Source organism: Coloeus monedula (genome assembly GCF_965178545.1).
Source record: "Coloeus monedula genome assembly, chromosome: 9".
NCBI classification, from domain to species: Eukaryota; Metazoa; Chordata; class Aves; order Passeriformes; family Corvidae; genus Coloeus; species Coloeus monedula.
Window position 1 is genome coordinate 4868375 of NC_138789.1, and position 16537 is coordinate 4884911.

Here is a 16537-nt window from a genome sequence, read left to right on the forward strand (position 1 = left end):
GGTAACTGTTCACCCGAGCTCTCCAAACTTTGCCCCACACTGTGTGTAACTGGGAGTGAGAGATTAAGCTGCACTGACTCCTTTCTCTTCTGTGTGGAAGAACATCTCATGTTGCAGGCATCTGCTGCTCTCCCTTCTTTGTGTTCCACAGCAGCCAGCCAGCACAGGAAGTTGTGTGAGCGAGGGAATGTCACTTTGGAGAACAAATTACTGGCTTTGGGATGCTGGAGGCATTGCATTTGCCCCCAGCAAACCATTATGGCTCTGACGCTGCTCACAAAATAAAAAGAAGGGAGGAGTCTGAAAAGAGCTGAAGGTAGTTCAGATTTCACTGAGGACATCAAGAGCTGCACAGGCTAAAAACACACTCGGAGTTCTGGCAAAGGCAGGCACAGGAGGGGCGTATTTCTGCTGAAATATCGTAAAATCAGAAGGACTGTGACCCAGCTTGAGTGTCTAGTGGATGCAAAAAGCCAGCTTCCAGCCCCACACCAAATATAATTCGGCAGCATTACTCCCAACCCTCCAAATGTGAGCGGTCCTGTGGGTGGCAGCGGAATTCCGTGAGTGTGGATTGGGCTGGCTCCTGCGAAACTCTAATCACCTCGCACAGGCTGCAAAGCTGCTCCTTCTATTTGGTTAATGAATCCAAGCATAAAAGCAACATGTGGCAAACTAACCATGAAAGAAAAGCCTCATTAATGTATCTAGAAGGACAATTATAAAGGCATCGTGAAGGGCAAACAGGAGGAACATATTTGCACTAATTGTTCAGGAAGATGCATACAAATTGAGAGAGTTTCTCAAATTTTAGTACAGATGATTCTATGACCCCTGGAGATTCTTTATCAAAGTTTCCTAGGATGATCCTTTTTGTGATAGCTTTTGGGAAGTCATCTGATTGGGAAACTGAAACAATGTAATTTGGTGTGGGTGACAAATTAAGTTCTATAACCAAAGAAGAACAAACATTAACTCTCTCTCTTATGTGTGTATGTGTATATATTTATATATATATACTACCTGGATGCAAGCAATTCACAATGAGATTATGGATAATTAAACAATTGTTTGCTTGCTAAAGGTTTCCGCCTTTTTAAGTGTTGCAAGCACATAGCCAACAGTAGCACCTGTTCTAAGTGGGTCTGTCCACCTTGGAAAAACTTCCTACCCACAGTAAAACCCAAATACGCTGTGATGGGGCCCTTACAGTTAATTAGAGATTTCATCTTTAAAAGGGTTTAGCCTGCCTAAATCCTATTAACTTCTAGGAGAGCTGTGTACTATGTCCCTTTTAAGATCATAACCCAATAATTTTAATTGCTGGAACATGTTTTATGTATTTTTATGCTAAATTGCCATCGGTCTATTCATGGGAACATTTCCGTGGTGGGTGAGTCAATGAAGTACAGGGAAAATCTTCCCTGTATTCCCCGTCTTCCAACAAGAGGTGCTGAGGAAGCTGGGGTTGTTCAGCCAGGAGAGGAGAAGGCTCCAGGGAGACCTTAGAGCCCCTTCCAGTACTTGAGAGGGGCTTATAAAAAAGAGAGAGAGTGACTTTTTAAATGGGCAGATAGTGATAAGGGGAACATCTTTAAACTGACAGAGAGTACATTTCGATCAGATATCAGGAAGAATTTCTTCCCCGTGAGGGTGGGGAGGCCCTGGCACAGGGTGCCCAGAGAAGTTGTGGCTGCCCCATCCCTGGCAGTATCCAAAGCCAGGTTGGACGGGGCTTGGAGCAACCTGGGACAGTGGAAGGTGTCCCTGCCCACGGCAGGGGTTTGGAATGAGATTATTCTTAAGGTCCCTTCCCACCCAAGCCTTTCTATGACTCTACGATATTAATCTTTCAGCTGTGTTCCAGCTGGGACAGTGCATCCCTCCTGCAGCGTGGGATGGGTGTGGGGTGTGCGGCTGCTTCGTGTGGACATCCCGCGGATGTTTGCCAAAAGCTTTCTAATATAAAAGCTCAAAGTTACTTTAATTCCCTACCTGTATGAGAAAGATGAGGGCGATGGATTCAAAGACGTATTCAGACATCACAGCATGGGGGCAACTGTGGCGATTCGTAAGCATCGAAACTAAGGGACGTCTTAGCGTTAACAGCAACACTCCCAAAGCCTCGTTAAAGCCCAAAACTCGGGTGAAAAACCGTGGGGTTTGCAGCTTTTACCGTGGGTGCTGAGCAGCTGCTCTGATTGCAGCCTCCCGGGGGCCTGGGGAACCGCCCCTGGGGTCGGGGCAGTGCCGGGAGGACTGCTCCCCGAGCGGGGCTCGGCGGGCGGGCGGCGGCCCTGATCCGCTCCTCCTTCCCCTCCTCCCTCCTCCTCCCGCCTCTTCCCTGTCCCTCCTCCTCCCGCGTCCCCCGGGCCGGAGCCCGGACTGCTGGCGGCTCCGGGGCCGCCCCGCACCCATCATGGCTGCGAGCGCGCCGCTGGTGCTGCTGGTGCTGCTGCTGCTGCCGCCGCCGCTGCTGCGCGGCTGCGGGGCCGCCCCCGAGCCCCCCGAGCCGCCCGAACCGCCGGGCCCCGAGCCGCCCGCGCTGCCCGAGTCGGCGCTGCTGCAGCCCACCGTGCTGCTCGCCATCCTCGCCCGCAACGCCGCGCACACGCTGCCGTACGTCCTGGGCTGCATCGAGAGGCTCAGCTACCCTAAGAACCGCATCGCGCTCTGGTAAGGGCCGGGGGCGGGGCGGGGAGAGGGGGCTCTGCAGGCAGCCAGGACCGCGGCATTCCGCCCGGGGAGCGCGGAGGGGCAGCGGCAGCTCCCACCCGAGGAGCTGGGACTGGGGCACTCCGCCCCGGGAGTGCGGAGGGGCAGCGGCAGCGCCCACCCGAGGAGCCGGGGCTGGACTGTGGTGGCCGGGAAGAGCTCGCCCCCCGTTCCGGGGTCCCCCCGCATGTCGGGAGCGCGGCGGCTCTGCCGGGAGCCTCAGGGAGATGAGTTATCCCAGCAAGGCTGGCCTGGAGCCTGGGAACATTCACCGCCGGAGCATGTGTCCAAATCCACTGGCACGGAGAACTCCGGCTGGGAGCGTGGGGCCGGCTCCCGGCTGGTAAATCCCGGGCTTTGTGGGAGCTGGTCGAGATGTGCCGGGGCTGGAGAGCGGGCGGGCTGGGTAGGTGCTGGTGGGCATTGAAAGGAGCATTGTTGCCAGGCTGGAGGCTGGAAGATGGATTCAAAGATGTATTCAGAGATCGCAGCATGGGGGCAGCTGTGGCGGCCAAACGGGGGTCGGGATGGATGGAGGAATTAGAGCAATTTGGGAACTGGTCAATCTGCCTTTGCAAGGGGACAAAGAAAAAAAGTAATCTTTCAACCTGACATAAGTGTTGGGAGGAACAGGATTGCTTGCAAGGACCCCAAACAGATTTTCTTTTAAATTGCAGTGCTGGTGTAAAATAAGAAATGGTGCTGTAGGGCCTGATCAAAAGTTTGCTGAAGTCCGTGGTGAGACTCCGGTTAACTTAAAAAGTCAATACAGTTTAGTTTTACTTTGAAGGGGCATGGGGAGGACCTTGTCTCCAGTCACATCACTGAAGTGTCATTAAACAGATGTTTCTGTATGTGCTTCAGGAACATGGCTGTAATTTGTCTGCAAGTACAGGGCTCTGCAGAACATCAGGGCCTGGTATAAGCAGTGCATGGATCTTCTTTGCCTTTTTTTTTTTTCCTTCCTTTCGTGTTGCAGGTGTACAAAGCAGGTTGTGCTATCAGGCCAAATTTGGGGTGCCACACAAGTGTGATGTGGAATCACAAGCTGGTGTGTGGCAGTGGGTAAGTCCACATTCCTCTGTATGTAGATCTGTGACTCCTCATTCATTTGTATCAGTAGGAATTTTGCCAGCTGAGATTTCCTCATAGTAGATGTGTATAAAAACAGATATTATCAGACCCCACATGGCCTCTGATTCAGCTAAGCTTGGTGTTTATAAAAACTTGCGGGAGTTGTAAGTGCATTCCTGATCACCAAAGCAGAGTGCAGCCTGAAATGTCTCTTGCTGTACAAGTGCAAAATAAGTTGGCGGGGGGGGGGAGGTGGTTTAAGTCTTGCAGATAATTGGTTGGCTCTACAACTTTTTCAGTACATTACTGGCCTCTGCAATATTGTGTGAAAGTATTTGTGGGGACTTCCTTTAACATAACTTAAAATATGCTAAGGTTTCTATAAGAGATCACTCCCTTTTTAAGAGGATTGCACACAGACACAAGGCATGCCTAAACTGGAAAATGTGCTGATGAAAATGTCAGGATTTATAAAATGAGAATGACTAAAATGTCACAGCCACTGGAAAAGAAGTTCTGAGGATGCTCTGAGTTGCCACAGAGTGAGAGGTACCTGTGGGGTGGCAGTGGTTCCTTGAAGAGGTTTAGTTCTGCTTCCCAATAAGACTTGAGCTTTTCCAGTGCTGGGAGTGTTTCAGGACACAAAGTACCCACTCAGGCAAGCTCACATACGATATCTATCAAGTCTCTTGAGAACAAGTGAAACCATTCAGTCAATTTCTGGAAGCATCTTGTGTTTCAGACAGAGTCCTTTCAACAGATGAATTCCAAGGTTTACCTGTGTCCCTGTGTTACTGGGATAGCTTGGGGAGGAGGGCAGGGGAGTGGTGTTTGTCAAGGACTTGCATTCCTCCATTGCCATTTATATTTTACTTCAGCATTTTCTTGAGTAAGTCAGCATTTTAAAATGCCCAACCGTTGATCTTGAGAATGAAAACTGAAAACATATATCATCTCTCAAGCTCCCATATGCTCTCTCTGCATAGCTGGAGGGCTGAAATTCAACAGGGGATTCCTCTGACGGATTTCTAGGGGGGAAGCTTTATGAGTGACGGTAAAGATGGGTTAAGAGATAAATGAGTTTGAAGCAGGCACTGAATTTCCTTTGTGTAGTCTGTATCAATTAATCTCAAACTTTGTTATCCTGATACTGAGCAAAAGATGTGCACTGGACAGCCTTGTGTTCCCTTCTTCCCTTTGGTCTTAATTATGACTTAATTCTGAAGGTGGTTGTGAGCAGCCTCGGAAGGACTTGCTGGCTACTAATGAGCTGAGCAGGCCATTTGGCCTGGGGCCAGCTGGCAAAGGAACCGTGGCCTTGCAGTTAAACCCTCCCTTTCCTTCTTACTTTCCTCCCTGAGAATGGGGAATTTGCATCGGAACTGCCTCCTGGGCCGGTCCCTGGCCTGTGTTAACCCCAGCTGTCCTTGCCTGGGAGAGCAGGCCAGGTCACCCCAGGATTGTGCTGATGACTTCATGGTGGGAATTTCTGTGGGACAGCTCAGGTTTCTGTCGTGGCCCTGCGGAGCTTCCCGGGACAGACTTGGCCGTAGGCGGTCTGGGAGCCTTTGGACCCGGCCATCCCAGTGGGAATGGCAGTCTCCCTGCTTTAGCCACAGAACCCGAGCTGGGTCTCCTGTCACCATGGAGGAGCAATGCTGGATGGAACAGTCGTCCCTTCGTGGAGGAGGAAGGGTCACAGCCATCTCCTCCGAGCGCCCAAATACCCAGTGCTATGGAAAATGGTATGGGGCCCACAGCAGGAGAGAGCCTAAAGAAAAAACCTAGCCGTTGGACCCAAGTCCAGCTTTCTTAGAGCCGCAGAGGGTTCTTCTGACATGCTGCTTGTGTGGCTGGCCCTGGTGGGGCTGAGTTTCTCCCAGGGCTCCCTGTGCTTCCAGCCCAGCTGGGAAACTTGCAGGGAAGGTGTACGGCATTGTTTGTGCTGGGCTTGGAGAACTGCAAAGGGAGGGAAAGCGATCTTTTATCTTGGACAAAAATGAGCCAGAAGTTACGCAGTCAGCGTGCCCCAACCCTCTTTTTTTAGCAGGCTGAGGTTGTGGTGTTTTATTTTGAGCTTTATCAATGCTGACTGTTTATTTGAGATTGGTTGATTACTGGTACAGAGTGTTTGCTTGTCAGGCAGCTTCATCTTGGCTGCAGTAGACAGCCTAAAAGTGTGTGTATTCAGTTTATCACATTGCCTTACACTTTCCTTAGTCTCAGATGAAGTGATGGTATAGCAAAGAAAGTTGCCTGTAATTTCATCTTCTGCTTCATCCTAGTGGGCCATCTGCTCTTTCATCTCTTAGTAACCTGGGGACTGAATGCCTGCATAAATGAGTTGGTGCTTGGGAGCAATAATTAGGTCCTTTTGTGCTTGAAAATCTGTGCCTGCTTTGGGGATCAGAGTATTTATGTATACTTATATTTCAGAAATGATAATGTGAACAGTAGTGAGACAGGTGGAAAGCTGGAATAAATCCCAGCTGAGAGATGAGTGGATATACTGTAACACAGCTCCAGTGAGGGAATGAATGGTTTCAACTTAAAAGAACTGGTTGTAGCTGAAAACAGAAGGTGATGAGATCAGTATAATAATTATGTTTCATAATTATATATTATTAGTCTGGAACTAGCTGATGATATCTGAACATTTTCTTATTCTTTAATGGTTTAGTTTTCAAATGTGAAAAATGCCACATAGAGGGCAAACTCCAATGAGACGCAGGGATCATTTAAAACTTTAATGGCTGTTATTACACACAGGGAAGTGTTGGCTTTCAAACACCCTGTGTTTTCTGTCCTTGTCTCCATTTGAGCAATGAGGTCACTTTAATCTTCATGGTCACTATTAATCACTTAGGAATGCTGAAGTTCCAGTCTGCCGGCTCTGTCTCTCCTGCTTCTGTCCACTGGTGTTTTGCATCCATTTCAGGTGTGCTCACCTGTGCTGTGACTTCCACATGGCAATATTAAAGCACAGGTTTTAGAAATTAACTGACTTTTCCCTTGGCTTGTCATTTAAATTTTAGTGGGATTTATTTTCCTGTTTGTATTTGTAGATATTTTAAATTTATTTAATATGTAGTTTTAATAACAGTCATAGACTAAGTGGGGTCAAGAGTGAAATGGGATTTACACAGCTTTGAAATTGCAATTAAGGTGACATTCCTGTTGTGCAAGATGTTGCAGACAGTCTTTCTGCCAGAGAACTTGCATTTAGATGACTGCATCAAAAGAAAGAATAGGAGTAAATACTTCCAATTTCTAGCTGGGGAAGTTGGGGTAGAAGGGTAAAGTAACCTACATGAGATTCTTGAATTTATCAAGACTGGAGATAGAGGAATCAAGAAATGTCAGTTATGAATGCTTCCTTGCTGAGGTCATTTTTACACCAAGGTGTAGTAAAATTACATAAAAATGGAAAACCAGAGAAGGCTAAAGAACTGTTCCCATCCCAATATCCATAATATCCACTTTTTTTTTTTTTTTTGTCCTTTGGGTTTCTCTCCCCCATCTCAGTCTTGGCAAACTGAAGCAAACGACATAATGAAATTGTTCAGTAGAAACATTTGAAGGGAAGTCGAAAATTACTGCTGTGCCTTGCTGAGGTCTGCATGGCAAGACATAAACCACTCTTCAGCTAAAAACTGTGCAGTTCTGCAGAGAAGCCATAAAAGAGGCATGAGCTGTGTGATGGCAACGTGCAGGGTAGCAGGAGTTTCTTTATTTTTCCCTGCTGTGGTCACAAATTGCCAGATTCTGATGCTTTTTTGATGTCATTAAAGAGCACCTTGTCCTATACTTTATGTTAGGCTCTACTAGACAGCAGTGTGGATATTGGGATAAAAGAAGAAAGGCAAAAATCGATTCAGCATCACCATAAAATGAATAAATAACCCTCCAGAGGTACAGGGATAATACCGTAAAACTGGTATCTTGAAATGTGTAGGAGTTCTGTGACACTAGTGAGCATAGTACACTGTGTTTGTTTAATTATTTTTTAATCTCTGAATCCTGCATACTATGTAGCTCTGAAAATACAACCATTTATTTTGGCTGTTGTCTTTTGGCACCCACCTTTTGAGACAGGGGTCTACCCTGTTATCTGTGTGTCTGTCCCTTGTGTCATAGGCTGCCTGGTGCCTTGTAGTGATGCCTGAAGTGACCACCTAAAAACAGAGGCTAGACAAAAAAAAGAGAATAAAAGGAGGTATTTATTTGAAGGACCTTCAAAGGTACGCTGCAGGCAGTCAAAAGGCTACACCCAAGATGGACGCTGGGTCTTCACACTTTTATAAGTTTGGTCCATTTGCACATCAGGTTTAATTCTCCAATTGTAACTTCAGTTAATGATGTAACTACCCCAAGTTTGCCCTCCTCTTCAGAGGCCTTAGTTTACATATTTTGGGGCCTGGGACAATAAGGTGTCCTTGGAGAGTAAACCTAGAGAGGCTTTGTTATGTCCAACCAGCATGAGAGAACAGCAGCTAACAGGCTACAAGAAACTTCAGAGTTACACACTAGGCAGTGCAGGACTTGAAAAATAGAAAAGTTAAAACCTAAGGCATCAGTAGTGCAGGTGGTGGGTTTAGAGACTGGAATCCAATAAAATAATGTGTTGCCCCAAAGAAACAGTGGGACAGAGTTCAAAAGCAGAGGCTGTTGTTTATGATAAGCCTTTGGATGTTTTCAAAGGTCAGGGAGATCTAGTTTTCAGGATGTTTTGTCTTTTTTAATGTGTACAAAGTAGGGATAAAAAGACCTCAAGGAGTCATCTGGTTCACTCCTGCCCAGGGCAGGATCCCACTTCATCCCTGACGTGTCTTTCCCGCAGGGTTGGGATTCCTCATCCGGTTCATGCTGCCCAGGTTGTGCTCTGGGCTGCCTTCTGAACCATCTTCAGGTATGGGGAAGGTGGGAGGCAGCTGTGGGAAGGTGTCCAAGGACCAGCTGGAATCTATATTGGCTGTTAAGTGCTCCTGTTAATTTGCCCCTAAAAAAAAACGGGGGGAGGGGGCAATTTCACTTGTACTTGGCACACCAGCTATTTCAGCTCCTTATTTCTGGTGAATCTGGAAGTAGGGATCAGTTAGGTCTGATCCAGGGGGAAGCCTCCCCGATTCCTGCTGTCATCTTCATATTACAGGGACAAAGCCTTCTCCCCTTCCCCAGTGCTTCTCCAGCTGAGCTATGCATGGATCTCCTAGGATGGTTAGTGCTGGAAGGCACCTCCAAAGGCTGGCTTGTTCCTGCTCAAAGCCAGCTCTGGTGAAGGCTGCCTAGTACTGTTTCAGTTCAGGTTTTTAACATCTCTAGGGATGGAGACTCTACAATCCCCAGGCAGCTTGTCACTGTCAAGAACTGTCTTGGAAATTCACGTGGGCTGAGGGTGGCAGACCTATGGGACAAAGGCTGCTGTTCCAGCTGCTTTTTCTTCTTTCTCTTTTGCATTTCCTGTTAAGTGGAACACATCATCTTTTCAGAAAGCTGCCTGGTCACTGCCCATCAGATTCCTGAGGAAGAGACCCCAGGTGTTTGAATGCAGCTGGAGAGGGGTCAGTCCCTGGGAGGTTTGGCAGGGCCCTTCCTGAGGAGAGCAAAACAGGGATTTGTGCTGAATCAGAGACTGAAGGGCTTTTTTGATCTCTTATGTAAATTATCACACACCTGCAGTTATTTATCTGAGTCCCCTGGGACTGAAACTCTTCATGCACTGAGTCAGGATTCTCTAAAAACAGGTCTGTGATGCACATGGTGTACAGAACGTTGCCCAGCACTGCTGCCATCTCTCGTCCCAGAAGGCTCCCTGGAGCACTATCTGGGCTACAGGGTCAAGAGAGGACTGAGGTGATGTGGGGTGCTGTCTGTCAGAACCTGGAATTTCCTTCCTGTGGGATGATGTCTCAGACTTCGTATTATTGCAGTTTATTTCTGTGCATCTCATTTCCTTTATTCTGGTGGTATTCATCATGCACGTTGATGGTGCTCATGGCCAAGGGTGGATTACTGCTAAATGGGGCCCACATGCACCAAAATTTCAGGGTAAAGAAAGACAGGAATAAGAAAATTTTTGGTGTTCTCTATGAGGTGGATTTTTTTCCCTCTTCTGTAAAATGACCAGCTCCTTCATAAAGGCATGTGGCACTGCTAATAGGCTCAACAGTGAAGAAAAACGCAATTCTCTTTTCCTTTTTTTTGTGTACAATTTGCCTCATACAGTGCCTGAATCCAGTTTTTAAGCATGAAATGATTCGTTTTGGTTGTGTGTGCAGGCACATGCATTTGTCTATATATCTATATCTGGTGTCCTTGGGCCAGAGCACGTTTGTTGCTGTAAAATGACTCCAGTTTTCTTTCTGGAAAAGTTGACAGGAGCCTAACAATATGTTGATTTTACACTTCTCCCATCTGACTATGGATCTGGTATATGCTTTCAAATGGAGTTCAGTCACCAAAGTTTTATGTGAACCACTTTTGGTTGTGATAAATTTTTGCAACATAACACATTGTTCCTCTTCTTGACATGATGTGGCTCTGGCAAAATTTGTACTAGAGACTGAATTCGCTGTAGAGGACTGAAATTATGTTAATGGCCTATAAAGCAGAATTTCTTCTATTTCTTTGGGAGAAGTGGTTGGTTATTTGAGGTAGCTGTTACACATTTCGGGAGCACATTTCGGGAAGTGAAATCTCCTTACTCAGGAGTGAAGGCTGGTGTGTCTTCTGCTTTCATTCCGACCAACTATTTAAGTAGTCAGTATGTTTTTTCCCCCTTATTAACATGTAACTGACTGTAGAATCAGGTAAAACAGCATGAAAGCTGATAGTGTTGTTTTGGGGTGGGAATATGTCTTCACCAAAGTCTGTCCTTGCTCTTCTTCATTTATTAAAACATGAATGTTGATGAGATCTTTGTATCATCCATGCTGCCTGAGTGGTTGTAATACATGGAATGAATAGATTTCCAGTTATTTACCTTTCATTCTGTCTGGATGGACTGATAGGAATGACACACCTGTTCTAAAGATAAGCAGATCTTGATCTGGACCAGGATTTTGAGGCTCTCCCCCCTGGAGCTCATGAGGATCTAAGTTCAAGCTGAAGCAGAAGATAGGAGTCCCTGTGAACTACAGTGCTGTGGTAGGGTTCATGTAAGCTTTTTCACATTAGTTTTGTAAGGCTTCAGCTCCAAAATGGAATTGTTTGTTGTTGATTTTTTGTTTTCTTTTGGGTTTTTTGAAACATTTTTCCTGTAAGGAAGAAAAACATGATTTATATTTATACTTCTTTTTCTCCTTTCCCCACACAGGGTACAGGCTTCCCTTGATTCTGAAAGGATTGTTTGCTTAGTTTTGCACTTTGATCTCTCTGCAGAGGGAAGGTTATGTGTGGCTGCTGCCTGGCTTGAATTTTGCCCAGTGGCAACAGTGAGGTTGCATTAACTCTGAAGGGTTAGTTTATAGCCTGAAGCTGATAGCAGGTGCTTTATCTCTTCAGTTAGCAGGTCAGAACCTTGGTTTTGCTGCTGGCTCAACAGCTGCTCTTAAAATGGGTGCTGTGTTGTACCTTTGGGGGTAGAATGAGAATTTAAGGTTGTTTGAGTTATTTCCTTAATACTTTCAATCATTCTTGTTCTTACAAGGTACTTCGGAAAATTCAAGGTCAGGTTGGATGGGGCTCTGAGCAACCTGGTCTGGTTGAAGATGTCTATTCATTGCAGGGAGGTTGGACTGGGTGACATTTAAAGGACCCTTCTCACCCAAACCATTTCAAGATTGGAGGAAAAGGCTGTTTTCCAGCATTCCTACTTTGAACTGCTAATTGTGACAAGGAAGGTAAATGTTAAAACTATCACAAATGCAAACCCTTTGTTGGTTTTTTTTCGGTTGGTTGGTTGGTTTTTTCCTCTGTTTTTTAGCTCACATACGTGAATTATTCCCTACCAGACTTCAGCCAAGTGAACTTAAGCAAGTTCCTGTAGTTGGACTGCTGTATCATTAGATAACCAAAAGCCTGCTTCAGGCAAGCTGTAAAAAGATGTTAGCTAGGAATTGTGATTTTAGAAGGAAGAGCTGTGAGAAACCTGTTCTGTTCCCAGTTTGTCTAGGAAGCAAAGAGGAACCTGACCTGTAAAGCTTTGCAGCAAGACTCTTCTCTCTCCGTCAATCATCAGCCCTCCCCAGTTCATGTGAGGAAGCAGGAGTGTTACTTCCTCTTTGCAATAAAAAGAAAACCAGAAAAACAAAGTAAGTGAGATTGAAATGTGGTTCGGTGTGTGCTGCAGGAGCAGAGCAGGTGCTGAGCTCTGTCCTTGGCTGCACTGCCCCAGGGAGCTGTTTTCCCTTTTTTTTTGGGGTGTTCCACAGTGTGTCCTTAGCCTCTGCACATTAATGCTGTGAGCCCCCCTTGAGGTTCATTGAGGGTGTGTTTTTACTCTTGCAAATTCTTCTTCTTAAATGAAGACAACAAATACATTCCTGCTGTCTAACCAGAACTTGTAGTTAACACCATAACCCATAAAGACAATGACAAAAATATTTACAATTCAGTGAAAAGCACAGCAGTTACATGCAAAAGTCACTACACTAGACTAACAAAAAATCCTTATTTAAAAAAAGACATTGAAAGATATGTCGGCATAGGAACTGCGTGATTAAGGTAAAGATTTGTGTTTTCATTTTGGAAAAACAGTAAAAGGCAAGCTATTTCCCTTTTCTGTAAACTGAAGAATTAAAAGGAGTTCAGGTGTCTTCAGGAACTGCTGGCCTGCATTTTATTTGTACTTAATTCTTGGCTAGAATTGGCTAGAATTACCAGCAGGAGGAATAGCTATAATAGCTTGAGGTTAGCTTTCAGGCTTGGAAATCTAAATATTCAAGGATCTGTTTTACTGATGCTTTGTACAGGCTTAAAAAGTCAGGAGGAGGAGTGGTGTCAGTAGGGAGCAAGGTTGTATAATCTCCTCTGTTATGGACATGATCTCTTGCTGTCCAAGGGATTAAACTGAAGTTAGGTCTTGGGAGTGGGAAGACTCTGAGAACTTCAGTTACTTCTGCAGATCCTACAGATGGAGAAAAGGGACGATGATAGTGGAGTGTCTGATATGGCCTTCTGATGCTCCTGGATTGAACTGGGGTTCCTTAGTGGGTTGTGGTGAGGAGTAAGATTTGGAGATCTGAATTTTCTGCAGGATCCTGCATGCTGGCAGAGTTGGGAAGCAGATTGGTGTTGACTTGGCTGGATGGCATTTTTTTCTCTGTTAGTGTGTTCAGAGGGTTTCTGGAAGTACTTCAGCTAGAGTTCTGTACTTTTAGTGCCAGGAACTCAATAGCTTCTCTAGTTTGGCTTGGCTCCAACTCCTTCACTTTCAGGCAGAGGTGTGATGTTGGTAGAGGTGAATCCTTTCTGTTCACAGGACAGCTTAGGTGAGGGTTGGGGTTGGGAGTTCCAAGCTGCTGCAGACTGAGATATAAGCAGGTTATTCAGGCCCTGGAGGTTTAGAAAAGCCAGCTGCTGGTAAGGACCAAGCATTCCATGTACCCTGTGCTGTTTGTATCTGGTTTAGCATAACCAGTTCTTGGAACAACAGAGCCCAGTACTTTGCTCAGTTTTCCCAGTCTTAACTCCTTTAGCATTACTTGACTCACTCACATAAATCAGTGCCGGGATGCTGCTGGTGTTTGCTCCAGATTATATGTGCTCCTTCATTACGAAGCTCTGGATGGGGTTCCCATTTATTTGTCTCTGAGATGGGCTCCAGGGTTTTGGAGAAGCCTACCCAGACTCTTCTAAATTGGTTAGTAGAGAATAATAATTGCTTTTGGGTCTTTTGCCTCCTCAAATATTTTCTTCCTCCAGCTTGTCAGAGACTTTGGTTGCACTCATTTTTCAAAACACCACTCTGAAGTAAGTTCAGTGTGTGTGACTGGAATATGAGAATGTCACTGCTGCTAAATACTGTCTCTTAATTTATGATTTCTTTTTAATTCAATTTTTTTACTTGAAGCAGGGTTTAAATGGAAATTATCATTAAGTAACTGAATGTGTTTGTGGTACATGTTTTATCACTCTTAACATACACTCGCTCCCTCTTCTCCCTTTATTTCTCACACAAACAAGATACTGCTTCCTCAAAAACTTTTGTCAATGAGATGTTATTTCAGACTAGTGAGCTCATGGCTGTCTGCTGGCAGAACTCTGCTCTGACTTCATACAAATGAAGGCTGCTGCCAGGATTTTTTGCCTAATACCTGAGCCTTGAAGGAAGCTCTGTTTCACAGAGCAAGAATTAAGCTGCTGTCAGTGGTGCTTCCAACAGCTTTGCCTACAAACTTCCCATCGGCTTTTTGTATGAGCCCGCTTTCATATACGTGGTGTAGATTTAAGGGGGGAGGAATATGTGTTGAGGGCTAGGCTGGGGCTAAGCAGGGTTTCTTTCCTACACTCACCAATTCATTGTGCAATGGTGTTGGTTGATTCTACCTGTGGAGAGCTTCAGCCACCTTCCAGGTTTGCTCTGTTGCTCTATTGCAAGGTGGAGAACTTGTTGCTGCACATGGGTCAGAATCACAGATTACAGCCAGAATAAAGTCAGTGTCCCTCAGAGATCTGCTTCAGATCTTTTACATCTTAAGTAGACTGAGATCTCCAAGAAGAAATGATGGTGTGTTACATTTCCCAGCAGTAATCGCCCACCTGACAAAGCTGACCAGGCTCCTGTTGCTCCTGCAGATGTGTGGCTTGTTGGGTACTACAAAGACATCTTTGGGACAACCCAGAGGTTAAGGAAAACATCTGGTTCTAATAGTTCGGACACATAGCTGGACCAAACCTCCAGCCTTTCCTGCTCAGGAGGATGTATTTCTTCCAGGTCTCCTGACCCAACAAAGGTATATTTCTTCCAGTTCTGTGCTGGTATAGAAGTTAAGAATATACTTAGAAGAAACCAAAATAAAGAGCCCAAACCCCTGGATTCCAGCTCATTAGATCTTGTATTGGGTTACATGATCTGAAGAGGTTAATGACCCTCCTCACAACAAAGGTTCTACCCAACTGCAGCCGCTGATAAACTGGCAGAAGTTTAAGAGCAGAATGATTTCTTGAAGGAGACAGAATTCAGTTTTTCCATTAACTGTCTTTATTTTGTGTATTTAAGAAATCCCTCTAGTGGCTTGGTGCTTCTATGGCATATCAGCTGTTCCCTAGCAGCTGATGTTGCACATCAGTTGCTGCTATTGTGTAGATTTGAGATGGAGCTGTTGAGGGATTATTTGAAAGGCTTCAGAAGAAGGATCTGAGATGGTTTCAGATGAAAATAATTAAAAAAAAAAAAAGGTACTGGTGTTTCGGTTATTTGGGTTTGGGGGTTTTTTGTGATGGGTTTGGTTTTTTGGAATGGGGTTTGGTGGGGGTTTTTTTGGTGGGTTTTTGGTTTGTTTTTTTTTTGGTTGGTTGGTTTTTTGGTGAGTTTTTGTTTTGGTGGGGTTTTTTTGAGTCAAGCAGGTGATGCTAAATCTCTGAATTCCATATGGGGCCATTAGGTGATGCTTTGCCTGCACTGTACAGTAGGTAATATTAAATGATCTATTGAACACCTTTGAACGTAACTCCTAAAAAACTTAATAGCTTGAGCAAATAAAGTAAGCCATTAGATTTCAATTTGTCTGCTGATACATCACATCTCTGTGTGAACCCTAAAGTCTTCAAAGACAGTCTATGTTATTTTGTATGGGGCAGGTGCATATTTTGTAATATATAAGAAGTTGTGGCATATTATCTGCTATTCCCTGTGAAGTGCAGAGATTGGGGTTAGGATGGCATTTATCCCTGGCAGAGGGAGAGCCTGGAACTAGATTCCTGCATGCTCAGCAGAGGGACTCTGGGTTCCTTGAGGCTGGACGTTCTCTGCTCTTTCAGCCCTGCCACAGCAATGCCTTGTGCTGAGATATTCCAAAACCCCAGTTTTCCAGCCTTTGAAATTGCCTCAGAGCCCCAGGGAACTGAAATGTCCAGGCCTGGGAATGCTGCTGGACAAGCACGGTGATGCGTGCGAGGGCTCCTGGGCCGAAAGATGTCCCTGACTTGTCCCTGTCCCCTGAGGGGACGGTCAAGTCCAACACCTGCAGATGTGCTGGGGATGGAACACACTTTATCTTGTGCACTTCATCCCCTGGAATAGAGATAGCTAAAACGGGAATCTTTCCCATTGGAAAAAGGCATGGTTAGGAACCATGCTCTGCAGAATACAGGCACGTGTGTTTTGTGGGGCTTCCAGTTACCCAGTTTCCTAGGAACTGGCTACTGAAAGACCCGAGTGCCCATTTCCTCTCTTTATTTACATCAGTGATGTAAATTTACAGGCAGTGATGGGGGAAAAAACTATCTATCCTCAAACTGTGTATTTGTGGTCAGGATTAAACCTGAGAGAGATAAAATAAACTGTGCATTTGCATTCTTCTCCACACCACACTTGCTGATGCAGCCTTCAGTGCTTAGCTCTCCCAGAGATTTGCCCATCTTCAGTGGGTGCTCCCTGAGATTTTTCCCTCTCCAGTGATTGCTCCCTGAAATCCACACAAAGAGAACAGACCAACAGAAGGGAGAATTGTGATGTTGTGTACTGCAGTGGAAGCAATCTCATCCTCTAAGTGTCCCTCTGTTTTCATGATCCCATTTCCTTAGCTGGGAAATGTACAGCATTACTTACAGAGGGCTGCAGAGCCTTTAGCTTACAAGATTAGAG

The 16537-nt window shown here is 45.5% G+C and overlaps 1 protein-coding gene across 1 annotated transcript in view; it reads left to right on the forward strand.

Moving 5' to 3' along the window:
* Positions 1-2419: 2419 nt before the first annotated feature.
* Positions 2420-16537, forward strand: part of COLGALT2 (collagen beta(1-O)galactosyltransferase 2) — a gene marked incomplete at its 5' end in the record, with an annotated part of 48376 nt that continues 34258 nt past the window's right edge. The window contains one exon of the mRNA XM_082286968.1: positions 2420-2676. Within this exon, the coding sequence (XP_082143094.1) occupies positions 2420-2676 (257 nt within the window). The remainder of the gene's footprint in view (positions 2677-16537) is intronic.